General features: G+C 39.8%; 1 protein-coding gene across 1 annotated transcript; it reads left to right on the top strand.

The window, feature by feature from the left end:
- Positions 1 to 1,864: 1,864 nt before the first annotated feature.
- On the top strand, positions 1,865 to 5,467 carry NPVF (neuropeptide VF precursor). The gene is made up of 3 exons (XM_036097192.2): positions 1,865 to 2,002; positions 3,575 to 3,978; positions 5,416 to 5,467. The coding sequence occupies exons 1-3, from the start codon at positions 1,865 to 1,867 to the stop codon at positions 5,465 to 5,467; spliced, it is 594 nt and encodes a 197-aa protein (XP_035953085.1).
- Positions 5,468 to 12,829: the final 7,362 nt, after the last annotated feature.

Genomic DNA, 12,829 nt, shown 5'->3' with positions numbered 1-12,829 from the left:
AAAAGTGCCAAGCCCTGTACTAATAACTCTAATTACACTCCAAACTTGGAAGTTTGAACCTGGTGGAGGCAGGGGAATAATTAGTCATATCGGCTACACTAGATGCTGACTGCAATCAGAAAAACTCCTAGATGTGCCAAAACCCCAAGTAGCAGTATCGAAAACTGGTGCACTGCTACCCTCTGAAATGACCAGATAACAAACATACTTTGAAAGAGCTCCAGGCTGACCCCTTCCACTCACTCTTTCCAGGGTGTGAACTCAGCCAACACAACTCGCTCCTTGCTTCACCCATTTCTCAAAAGTTTGGATCTACTGACCACAAAAAAAGGAAGTTCCATCAGCAGTTTGCAAAGGAACAATTTGAAAGAGAAATGCATTAAACCCTCAGGGAAATTAAACCCAAATAATCCAATAACAGTGTTACAAAATTAACCCTAGACTACGAATTGAATTAATTGCCTCCTACTGTGGGGATTCTTGGCTAGCACAGACCAAAACAAATGAGGCCAATGATGTCAACTTCCTTAAGAGAGGCTGCGGGCAAGTGTGACCTTGGGGTACCCAAGAGTTTACCCGTTGTTGTTTTTCTAATTTATTCTGGAGATCTATAATACAGAGTAGGGTCTTCACTTCCACCCATCACAAACCTCAAATTATGGTAGGCTGTGGGAGTGGCTCGAGGTGGTTCAGTCCTTGACTCATTAGGTGCGATTTCATGACTTGCTTTTTTGTGAATTCACCTCTAAGTGTCTGTGTCTAGAAGTAGCTAGAAATCAATCACTGTAAGGTCTTTCTCTCCTGAGAGCGTTGAATGGGCAAATGAGAACAAGTAAGGATTTCTCTAGAACCTAGGCAGTCTCATGATAAGGCAGGTCTTTAAGAATACCAGTCATCTGCTCCAAAAGAGACTCGCTTTGGCATTTCAAGAAATAAGCATGTATTTCTATAAATTCTTTTCTTATGCCATGATGTCAGTGTGCCTCTGGCAATGTGAGATTACCTAAATAATATGGGCCAGGGGAGCAACAAAATTAGCATGTGTGTGACTTACCAAACCTCTGCTAGGGTTCTTACGGGCTCTGAGGAGGAAGGTAGGATATGGCATCATCACAGAAATACAATCCCAGTGATTTATACAGTTTTGCCAAATAAGGCCCACGGGGAAGATACAAAAGGCCTAGAACTGCCTCCAGCTTCTCCTGAGACAGCCCGTTTGTCAAAACACCTAACTCACGGTCTTATGCCCACCTTTCACGTCGTAGCTGACATTTACTCCTGACTCTTTTTAATAACCAAACAGCATTACAAAAAGTTAATTAATGTCATTTTATTTGGGTATTATGCGACTTAGAACTCTTTTTACATTCTGAATTTTGTTTGACATTTTGAAAATACTATGCCTAACTCTTTTGTGTGGGTAAAAAAAAAAAAAAAAAATTTTTTTAACATAGCTAGCATGTATTGAATACTATTTTTCTTCCTTCTCAAGAATTGACGCAAACACCGAAATATTTTTCATTCGAGCTCAAAGAAATGAAGCATTCTGTTTGTTGGGAATCTTAATTACCATGGCCCCAAACTTATCTAATTAGAAGCTCCTTCATAGTGAGGAAAATTACTTTCAAAGTTAATGAATTTGCAAACAGGAACGTTGCTGTCTTTCCAGAATGAATTACCCACATTCCTTAAATACATAGTTTAGTTAAACACTCTAATTAATATTAGTACGTAAAACATGTGGGATTGGTTTCACTGATAAATCAAACTTTCCTTTGTTTTTAGACAGTATAAAAAGACCACGATTCCCTTCCTTGTAGACATCAGGCTGCACATAGAAACTTAATTCTAGATTCTGAACAAAATGAAAGTTATTTCATCAAAATGCTTTATTTTAGTGATTTTAGCCACTTCAAGCTTGTTAACATCAAACATCTTTTGTACAGATGAATTAATGATGTCCAATCTTCACAGCAAAGAAAATTATGACAAATATTCTGAGGTAAGTTTTTTAACTTTAACATGACTAGCATTAACTATATATTTGTCCTAATTCTAATGCTTTTGTATTTTATAAAGAGTAAGGAATAAGTTCGTTTGTGCTTTGTTGTTTGTCCAACTGCAGCCTTCCATGACAGTGCGTTGATGTAACTTGTATTTTTTAACACAACAGCAAACAGTCTGGCCTCTCTAATGACAAGTTACGTACAGGATTTGGTGCAAGTATAAGGTGCATTAATAATTTTCAATTGACTCAGAAGTACACAGTTGTAATAAATAGTTGCAGAAATAAGATCTGATACATTTCAGCTGAACATTTGAGTTGTCTTCAAACTACAGACAAACAAACAAACAAAAAAAAATACAAGGATTATATGTTCTACTTAGTAATGATGAGCTGGTAAGTTTATAGTAAATCTATATCTAAGTAAAGTATTTATCTTTAGATGGTAGAATTGCAAGTTATTTTTATTTTCTTCTTTATGTTTATATATTTTCCAAATTTGCTGAAATGAGTATGTATTACTTTTACAATCAGAAAAACAACCATTTATAAATCTTCATAGGGACAAATTTTCATGGTAAGCTAAATCTAATTAAATATTTGCTGTATTTTATTTTATTTTTTTAAGATTTTATTTATTTATTTGAGAGAGAGAATGAGATAGAGAGAGCATGAGAGGGGGGAGGGTCAGAGGGAGAAGCAGACTCCCCGCTGAGCAGGGAGCCCGATGCGGGACTCGATCCCAGGACTCCAGGATCATGACCTGAGCCGAAGGCAGTTGCTTAACCAACTGAGCCACCCAGGCGCCCTATTTGCTGTATTTTATTTTATTATTATTTTTTTTAAACATCTTGTAGCTATTTATTTTATTTTATTTTTATTTTTTTTTAGATTTTTATTTATTTATTGAGAGAGAGAGAATGATAGAGAGAGAGCATGAGAGGGTGGAGGGTCAGAGGGAGAAGCAGACTCCCCGCTGAGCAGGGAGCCCGATGCGGGACTCGATCCCGAGACTCCAGGATCATGACCTGAGCCGAATGCAGTTGCTTAACCAACTGAGCCACCCAGGCGCCCCTATTTGCTGTATTTTAAATGGTTATTTTAAAGTTGGTATATTAGTGGTACAGTAGTCCACAAACCAACCAGTGCTTTACTAAAAATGTAACTTGTATACTAATAAAAATACAATCAGTTTCTTAGAGTGGAGCTCTAAATATGAGCAGGTAAGAAAGAAATACAAGGGAGCCTCCTCTAACTCTACCCCAAAGCCTAGCTAGCATCTGTTTCCATGTATCCGCCACTCTGGTGTTTAAAAAGAGGAGACACAAGAGACATGAAGAGGCAGTGGGAGGTTTCTCTAAAATAAAAAATCTGTCCAGGGACAGAGAAACTGGATTGCTTTAAGAAACCGAATACGAACTATTTATTTAAAAATTCTGCAAATGGAAACACAAACTTTGTTTATAGCTTTACCAGTTCCGCAAACTAAAGTCTGGATTTAAGTTAATTTGGGGTTTAAACCTATTGCTTATAACAATAACTTATTTTAATATTCATTTCTAATCATAGCCTGAAGGAGACCTTAAGGGGGAGAAGGAAAGAAGTCTCAATTTTGAAGAACTAAAAGATTGGCGTCCAAAAACTGTCATTAAGATGAGTGCACCCACAGTCAACAAAATGCCACACTCAGCAGCCAACTTGCCATTGAGATTTGGGAGGACCATGGAAGAAGAAAGAAGCACTGGGGTAATGGCCAACCTGCCTCTGAGATTTGGAAGAAATATAAAGGAAAGCATCTCAAGACATGTTCCTAATCTGCCCCAAAGGTTTGGCAGAACAGCAGCCAAAAGTGTCGCCAAGACATTGAGTGATTTGCTCCAACAATCCATGCATTCACCATCTGCCAGTGAGTTACTTTACTCCGTGAACTGCCCGCCTCAAGAAATCCAGAATCCTGATCAAAAACACCCATGGTAAATACCTGAAAACCAGTTAAAATGCATGGGCTGTTATATATAGCTGGTCCAGAAACGTTAAAAAGGATTACCTCTTTTCAAAAGAAGTTTCTAAGAAAGTTAAGTTTCTTAGAAGGAAAAAAGTAAAGAGATGGGGAAATAAATACCTAAACTGAGAACTACAGAAGGCCAGATACAAACATGACCAGAGGTAGAAAGTAATGAGGTGGCTTCCCCTAAGCCCCACATGGGCATCAATCCCACTACTCTATAGCCACACGCTGAGTAGGAAGAAGATTCGATAACAGGATTGGGAATTTAGGCCTATGACATATTGCCCAGCATTTGACCTCTTTAATGTGAAAGGTCCTGCATGAGGGAGCTATCTGCAAGTACAAAGGAAGGCATCACAATATGCCAAGTCTCAAATTCAGAAGGTTTTCTTCCTCAACTTTAAATCAAAATTTTTTTCTTTTTTCTGGGTCTCATTTTATAAATGAGTTCTATTACAATCATTGTTTGCATTAATAAGAATTAAGTTATCTACTATGTACAAATTAGAAAGCAAGAGGTTCATAAAATTAATAGGCAACTTACCTATTATTTTCTAATAGAGTATATATAAAAACAACAAATTTCTGTAAAGTAAAACATGACACCTTAATTAAGGCCTGTAGAAAGGAAGGCAGCAAGCTGTGACACCTTATAAGGGAGACGTTTTCAGAACATTCCTGGTTTATTTTTTACCATGGCTCTTATCCCCATCTGACATATGTTTAGAGTCCATTCCCCTTTACTAGAATTTCAGGTCAATAAATCCCATGCTTTTTGTCCACTGCATATCCCCAGTGCCCAGAAAAAAAGAGGGGGAAAAAAAAGGAGAGTATTTCTACATGTGGAAATCTGGGAACGTTTCATGAGTTAGACTTTGAAAGGTGGCTCTGTTTTGAATATTCGGAGACTGGCGGGAGGAGAGAAGATACTTTCAGGCAAAGAGAGGAGTATGATCAAGATGAGCCAAGCACAGCTGGAGTTCAGTTTGGCAAGAGCAGCAGGGGTAGGAAGAGGAAAGGAAAGAAGGCAAGGAGGCTGGGGTAAGAGCAGAGAGTGCACTCAGGGCTGACTAAAGGACTTTGGACCTTATTCATCAAGGAAAGGAGAACCACTGACATTTCTGCTGAGGTCCTGGGATATTACGCGGAGGTAGAATTTGGCAGCTCACCAGATGTTGGCAGTGGGACAGTCATGAGGGAGAGGGATGAGTCAAGGGTAAGTTGGTAAGTCTGAGTACGCACCCATTACAAATTCAGGTTCTCATCAACATCTCACTCATTTCAAGTGCAACACAATTCAACTCAAGTATAATTAAGCAATTAGGATCACGGCTAGTATTTTTATATGTACTCATGCCATTGTTATGATGGATGAGAACATTTTGTACTGCTTACATTTTAGGAGACTGGGATTCAAGAAAATAGATGATGCAGAACTGAAACAAGAAAAATAAGAAGTCTGGAGCTTGTCCCTAAAGATGATTTAAGCTGTGGTCTGTAATCTGCAAACAACTCTGTAGTGAAGACACCAATGGATGAAGAGTCACTGTATTCTTTTGATGGGTTATCACTGACAACAATTTTTCTTTGTCACTAGAGCTAGTATCTTAAAAGTTATTTAAAAAGCAATTTAAAGAATATTGTAATGTAAAGATGAAATAATTTTTGTCTAAATAAAAAGAACATGGCAAATACTTAAGAAGCCTCTGGTGATGGGGAGAAAGGGAGAGAAGGGCGCGGGGGTAGGCTGAAGCCATCTCACCATCTTATGTAAAAATCATAGATACAGCCACACTGAAGTAAAAAATTAAATAGGAGAGTAGCCTGACAAATATTATTATGAAATTTAAATAATTTAAGAGAGTAACATGGTTGACAAATGAACAAGAATAACAAATCACTTACAAACATGTTTTATACACCCATTTTTTCTATTGCATCAATTGTTAGTGATTCTGTGATAGGTTGTAATTTTTCTAAAAGGAGATTTAAAAAAAAAAAGGCAATTATTAGATACCTCTTTAAGTGTCTCCTCTATCTGGAAATTTGCCTTCTGGTGTGTCTCTTTTCTCCCCATTTAATAGTTCAAGTTTTTGATTTGCAGAAATAATCTGGTAACTCCTAAACTAACAATTTATAAACACAGTACACCATAACACAAATGCACAGTTATTCAACTTTAGTCATAAGAACATGAAGTCCCTAATCAAATATAGCTGGTTTATTGAACAGTCTCAAGTCCATAGGGTACAAATAAGAAATGGTGTTATTTTTCCTCCTATCCGGCCCCCAGTTGTGCTGTGTTGAATCTCCTTTCCCTGCTGGGTAGTGATCCCTTAATGAGAGACCCTGGACAGATTCTATAACTTCCTTGGTCACTTCCTGATATTAAAAAACTCAGTCAAGTCCACAAGAAACAGACTCTTAACTACCGAGAACAAACTGATGGTTACCAGAAGGGAGGTGGGTGGGGGGATGGGTTAAATAGGTGATGGGGAGTAAGGAGTGCACTTATTGTGATGAGCACCACGTGTTGTATGGAAGTGTTGAATCACTATATTGTACACCTGAAACTAATATTACACTGTATGCTAACTAACTGGAATTAAAAAAAAAAAAAAAACTCAATGAAGTCCCGTTAAAGATGCCAACCTCATATCCAAAGCAAAGTTTCCCCTCCCCCATTGCCGGCTTGGCCAGTGACTGGAAGGACCTGAAGTGGTGAAAGGGGCATCTCTCTGCTCTTCCTCTCTCCCTCCCCCTCTCCTCATCTCAAAGGTAGGGTGGTAAGAGGCAAAATGGTAGGTCTCTGGAAAACAATCTCCTCTCCTATTTTCTCCAGGGTGTCTGAATGGGCAAAGGAGAGATGGAGTAAGGGATCAAGAGCAGCCTTTTTGTCTTCTCTATATAATCACTATAGTCTCACTTCTACAAGCGAGTTCTTCAGGAAGCCCTACCCGGGTCACTGACCTGAGAGACCTGGATGCTACTTGATCTCTTCCAACTACCATTACCTTATTTGTACTCCCCATAGCTTCTTATTGCCAGAAAGAAAGGCTAGAGCCAACCACCTTCTCAGTGTCCACTTGATCCATAGAAAATGCAGTCATCCTTGTATGCCAAGGGCTGGACTGCATGCTGCCCCTCGGCTGCTCCATGCTGAGCCCATTTGTCTCCAGTCCTCTTTGCCCTGCTTAGGAGGGGCAAGGGCAGATCAGTAAGTCTACTGCCTAAGCAGACAGCCAGTCAGAAGTGAACTGCCAGTGCCCGCTTCATGCCCCTGCTCTCAATGAGGGGTTTTCTAGAAACTTCTCTTGCTTGGCTTCAGGGTGAGGAGCTGCCATAGCAGGGCCTCCTCCAGGCCAGCCTCTCATATACAGCTGGGAGGGACTGCTGTGGCTCTACCACCTCTTTGTAAACCCTGAAGGGGTGTCTGGCCCCCACCATCAACAGTTTTCTTTATAATGTTAGGTATTTTGGCACCTTTGTATATCCAGGTTTGGTCCCTAGTCGCCAATTCTGAGCAACAGAGAAAGTATCACACAACATCCTGATAACACTAATAAAGAAATAAACAAAAGGCCATGTGAGCCCTTGACACTATATGACATGGGGAAATTTCTTGTCATATAACATGGGTTCTTTACCTAAACCCTTGAAATATATGGGAAATGTCAGGTAAATAACCAGCCCTCAGCTGTCCCCTTACCTCCTTGGCTTGTTCTGTTTTAGTCCTTCACGGCTCACCAGCCCCTTTGCCAGCTTCCACAAGAAACCATTCACATAAGGGAGTTCGCAATTTTGCTAAGGATTTGCGGGATCTTGAGGAGGGGATCACACTGCAGAGCGTTTCACTGAGAAAGTCTCAATTGGACAAGCCTGTTCTCCTGAGTAGCTCTTTAACTGGACAACTAGTAGGTTTCCCTCCTTCCTCACCCCAGAGTAGCCTCATGGATGTGCAACCCATGCAGTCACACAGGGCCCTCGATTGGTTACATACTCTGCTGTCGCCTTCTTGAAATTCGTAGTAAATTTGAATAAGGGGCCAGTATTGTTATTTTGCATCAGGCCCCTCAAATTATGTAGTTTGTCCTGTTCCCCCAGACTTGTCCCTCTGGCTCTTCCCACACTTCTAGTATTCCATCCCTCCCCATGTTTATTAATCAGAGCAGCTCCCATTTTCCACATGAAACCCAAGGGCCAGCTGGTCACACGAGCCTGGGAAGTCTGCTTACATCCTACAGTGGGTAACAATATAATTGCACAACTTGGAAGATGTAGTCAAATGCAAATTTATTTTTGCATCCTAGTACCCACTTTAAAATCTAAGGGACAGGGAAGAGGGCATACAGCAATTTTCCCCTGGCCCTGGATGGACATATAGACAGACGCCATGAACCTCACAGCTCTTGAGTGACATCAGACCCTTAGTCTGTCTAAGTCAAAAACATGGGGTCTCAATTCCATTGCAATCAGCATTTCAGTCTGTGTTCAGCCACCCATTCATTCGTTCTCCACTATTCCCACACAGGGACTGAGTTTGGGGTCAGGACTGTACTCAACTTGTGCCTCTCTTCTAGGCTCACCCAGTTCCTCACTCTGGCTGCTTTGTTGAACTCTACTGGGATGAAAGACAGTTTGAGATGAAAGGCAAGGGGATAGGACAGTTCTTACCGGGAATGATGGATTCACCTCTGGGACCCATTGCTGGGCCCTCTCCCTCCACCTTTTGTTTCCCATAATAATTTTCAACCCCCAAGCTGGCCTCAGCTCCTGCCCTAGGACACAGCCACCCACTCCATGCATGCCCATTTTTCTTCTGAAGAGCCTCTTCAGCAGGATTCCTGATGGTTCTCACAAACCTCTCTTTACCAAAGTCTGGTCACACACGGTTCACCTTCCACACCTCCAACACACCTCTGCTATTCTGCTGCCCCCAGAAGTTTTAGCTTTTTGGTCTGGAGTTGGGGTACCAGTCCTTTTTTTCTCTCAACCACATGCAAGACATTTCTTCATCATATGGAAGCCCCTCCCTGGTGAAGAGTAAGAAATGCAGTAATCTCTGACACCTGGGCATGGGAAGTGGTCATTCAGAGAGAGGGAACAAAGCTCTCCAAAGAAATCTCTTCATAAACCCAAATCCTACCCTTTTATAGTTTCCACGTAAGTAAGGGGATTGAGGACTAATGGAACCTCTTTCCAAACACTTCCTTCAGAGTCTGCAAATGGTGATCTCACTTTGGAATTTTAAGTCTGTTAGATTTTGGTGTTCGGTTAAAACTTCATTTTGACATCCTTTGCAACAATGATTGACCTCTCCTTATAAGGAATGCTTACAGATGCTAAAAATGACATTTTCTCTGAATCATTACACATATATGCACATTTTTCTGAAGAAGAGTTCAGAGTTCTTGGGTAAATTCTCAGCGGTGTTTGTGATCTCCGTAAAGTTTAAGAATCACTGCAATATAAGTTTTTTTAATTTCTAAAATTACTTTAACATCTAATTCAGTTTATAAATGAATATTGTTATCTGATAAGACAATCAAGTGCAGAGAATGTAATGCCAAAACAATCAGAATCACTGAAGTGGTTTAACCCGATCTTCCTCCAAATTCTGACTTTTTACAGTAGCATAAAATGGAAATGACATGGTAATTATGCACTTCTTCTTGATGTGCTTTCCTAGGCACATCCCCAAAATATCCCATTCTATACCCCTCCTCCTCTTTTCCAACACTTCCCTTCTTTCCCAAGGATATTCCGTTTGGACTGGTCCTGACCTAAACCTCAGTCAGCCTGTAAAAGTGAGCAAAGTGTAGGGGCTTCAGGAAAGCTGGGGTGGACAACACCAACGATTTTCATGGAAAGTGACCTCCATGTGATCTCAGGTCCACATTTCATACATCATACTATGACAATGACCTTGAAAAATACAAAAAGGGGGGGGAATGTGTTGACTCTGGGACCAATTTCTCAGTGAGAAAAATGATAGGTCAGTGTTCACCTAAGTATAACCAACAAAATGAAATAGGCATGAAAAGTGAGAGCACTGGCCTCCACTTGCCTCATGTGTGTTTTCTCTTTGTACTGAAGCTCTTTCTGCAGACATTATGTGACACTCTTCCTTTGGAACTCACCCTGTTATGTAATGAACACACTAAACTATGCTTTATTCCTAGAAACACACACTTTCGTGTTTCTGTACCTCTCCCCGGCTTAGTAATAGTGACGATTTATTGTTATGATAACTATGTCTGGTTTAACATCCAATGCTGTTGTAACTATTACTGTGGTACTCATCTATATACATGAGAAGTAAGCTCAGAAAGAATTTTCTGAAGAAATGTGAGCTAAGGAGTGGGCAAAACCGAGATCTGACTTCCACGTTTGTGCTCTTTCTCCTCCGTCCACCATCCTGTCCACCATCCTCTCCACCACCCTGTAACCACCTCCCCTCCAGCCCCAAACATTTGAAGCATTCAGGAAACATTTGTCGAATTAAGCTTTAAAAAAAGAAAACACAAGTGCATTGGAGCCCAGGAATACATCTTCAGTGTTTTAGAACACTATATACAGATCTTACAAAGAGGAAGGGTGGGAAGGAAGGAAGGAACAAAGACCACAGATGCCTGGACAGCTCTAACTTCGTTGTTCCTTAAAGGATCTACCTTAAGAGCAGGTAAGCAGGTGCCTACCTTATCACTAATGAAAGACTTTATTATAAAGGATAAAAACATCACAGAATAAACTCTAAAGAAACATTAACTAGTAATTTTTTTTCCCCGTAGCAGACCAAGTGCTCTTGTTGATGATGAAACTCAACTATCAGTTTCTGCTTCAGTGGGAGAATTGAACTGGTCAAGAGAGCTGCTAACATATGTAGTCATTGGCAAGTGGAATGGGGCAAAAGGCATTAGTAGGTAGAGTTGGCCTGATAGGTCTTTAACTCCCTGGGCTATTTGCCACCTCACACAGATCTCATTCACGAACTGGAAAAAAGCAGTAAAGGCAGTAAAATAAATCAGGAGGAAGCCTGCCCCACCGACATGGATCTCAGGAGTATCCAGGTATCGGACCCTTTACCTATCTCTCACCTGGACTGATGTTTGTTATTAATCACTTTGCTTTTTGGAGTCAGGCTTGAATTAGGAAAATATTATGTGGTGAATGTCTGTCCCTCTTTATTATATCCGATGTTTATTTTAACTTACTATGTATTAATTTGGCCCTGAGTTTGTAAAATGTTTTCTAAATGTTGCACATTTTATTCATTGTTGTTAGAAGTATTAAAAAAAATCAGGGAGATTTCACTTGCCTTTTTTATGTATCCCTTTTATTCTGGTAAAATGTATACAATATAAATTTACCAGCTTAAGCATTTTTAAGTGTACAATTCAGTGGCATTAAGTACATTTCACTTGTCTTTTTAAGTAGTTTGGCACTCTTCTCTAATTATACTCACACTATTAATACCTAAATAACCACATCCAAAGCTTAGCATGATTTTGCCTACCAACAAAACTTCTATAACAACAATAAGACTGATGTTTTTAGAGATGTCGACTCTGACAGACTCCTACATTATTTAGGAATGTCACATTTTTCACCAGAACATTAAGTTGTTTTATATTCCCTTTAAGCTTGTCTGGAAAGGGGGTTATTGTTGCTAATCTTTTTTCCTCCTGAACTATTTTATCATCTCACCAGCTTATAATATATTGGTTTCATCCGGGACCATGCTAGTGCTTCTCTGGAAATACCTGGAACAGTAAAGGTCTCTATCAGCAGTCAGCTATGAGGAGACATTTATTTCAGAGAAGTAATGAAAATTATCCTAAGAAATAAAGAATGGTCAACAATTATCCATATGCTTGCTATTTTACAGCACTTTTCTTTGAACCTCAGGGCTCTAACACATTCTTCTTAATAGCCTATTCTTGTCTTTCATCTATTACGAAGTTTTCCTCTTATATTATAACACCAAGATAATATGTCCAATCCTATGCTTAGGAAATGGACGGGATTATCACCCAATTGTCTCTTCCTACATACAGGAACTATGAAAGGAGTCAAACAGGAAAATCACTATTAGAATCAGGAGTGGAATTAAATTATAATGAGATCAATGTCAAATTAATACTCTCTTCATAGAAGTAGAGAAGTATTATTTTAATCCTGAAAAACAATTCTCTCAAAATTTATTTCTCACCAGATTTCTAGGAATTGGCATATTGTGGTTAATAAAACATAAAATTATTGTGTCTTTCTTAAAATATGCAACCATAGTAATTAGCTACAGAAATGCACCCACATAATTTTCAAACCATTTTTAAAATATGAAATATCATGGAGCTTTCCCCCCGTAATTTAAAGCACTGAAATATAACAGATATTGCAAAATTACTTTTAACCACTAGAGGGCAGAAAATGCTCCACATTTGTACTTAACCAAATTTTTTTTTTTTTTTAAAGATTTTATTTATTTGACCGGGCGCCTGGGTGGCTCAGTCGTTAAGCGTCTGCCTTCGGCTCAGGTCGTGATCCCAGGGTCCTGGGACCGAGCCCCACATCAGGCTCCTTGCTCCGTGGGAAGCCCGCTTCTCCCTCTCCCACTCCCCTTGCTTGTGTTCCCTCTCTCGCTGTGTCTCTCTTTGTCAAATAAATAAAATCTTTAAAAAAATAAAAATAAAAAAAGATTTTATTTATTTGAGAGAGAAAATGAGCGAGAGACAGAGCGCACGAGAACAGGGTGAGGGGCAGAGGGAAAAGCAGAGCAGGCTCCCACTGAGGCAGGGAGCCTGATGCCGGGCTCC

Source organism: Halichoerus grypus, chromosome 12 (assembly GCF_964656455.1).
Source record: "Halichoerus grypus chromosome 12, mHalGry1.hap1.1, whole genome shotgun sequence".
Lineage (NCBI taxonomy): Eukaryota > Metazoa > Chordata > Mammalia > Carnivora > Phocidae > Halichoerus > Halichoerus grypus.
The sequence above is the reverse complement of the archived record's forward strand: the minus strand, read 5'-3'. Positions and strand labels throughout refer to the sequence as shown.

What these genes read in the sequence shown, in the direction of transcription:
- NPVF (XM_036097192.2), top strand. Translation starts at nt 1,865, where the DNA reads ATGAAAGTTATTTCATCAAAATGCTTTATTTTAGTGATTTTAGCCACT. An exon ending in ATTATGACAAATATTCTGAG is followed by an intron (nt 2,003 to 3,574) that starts GTAAGTTTTTTA and finishes TTCTAATCATAG; the next exon opens with CCTGAAGGAGACCTTAAGGG. An exon ending in CCTGATCAAAAACACCCATG is followed by an intron (nt 3,979 to 5,415) that starts GTAAATACCTGA and finishes CTTACATTTTAG; the next exon opens with GAGACTGGGATTCAAGAAAA.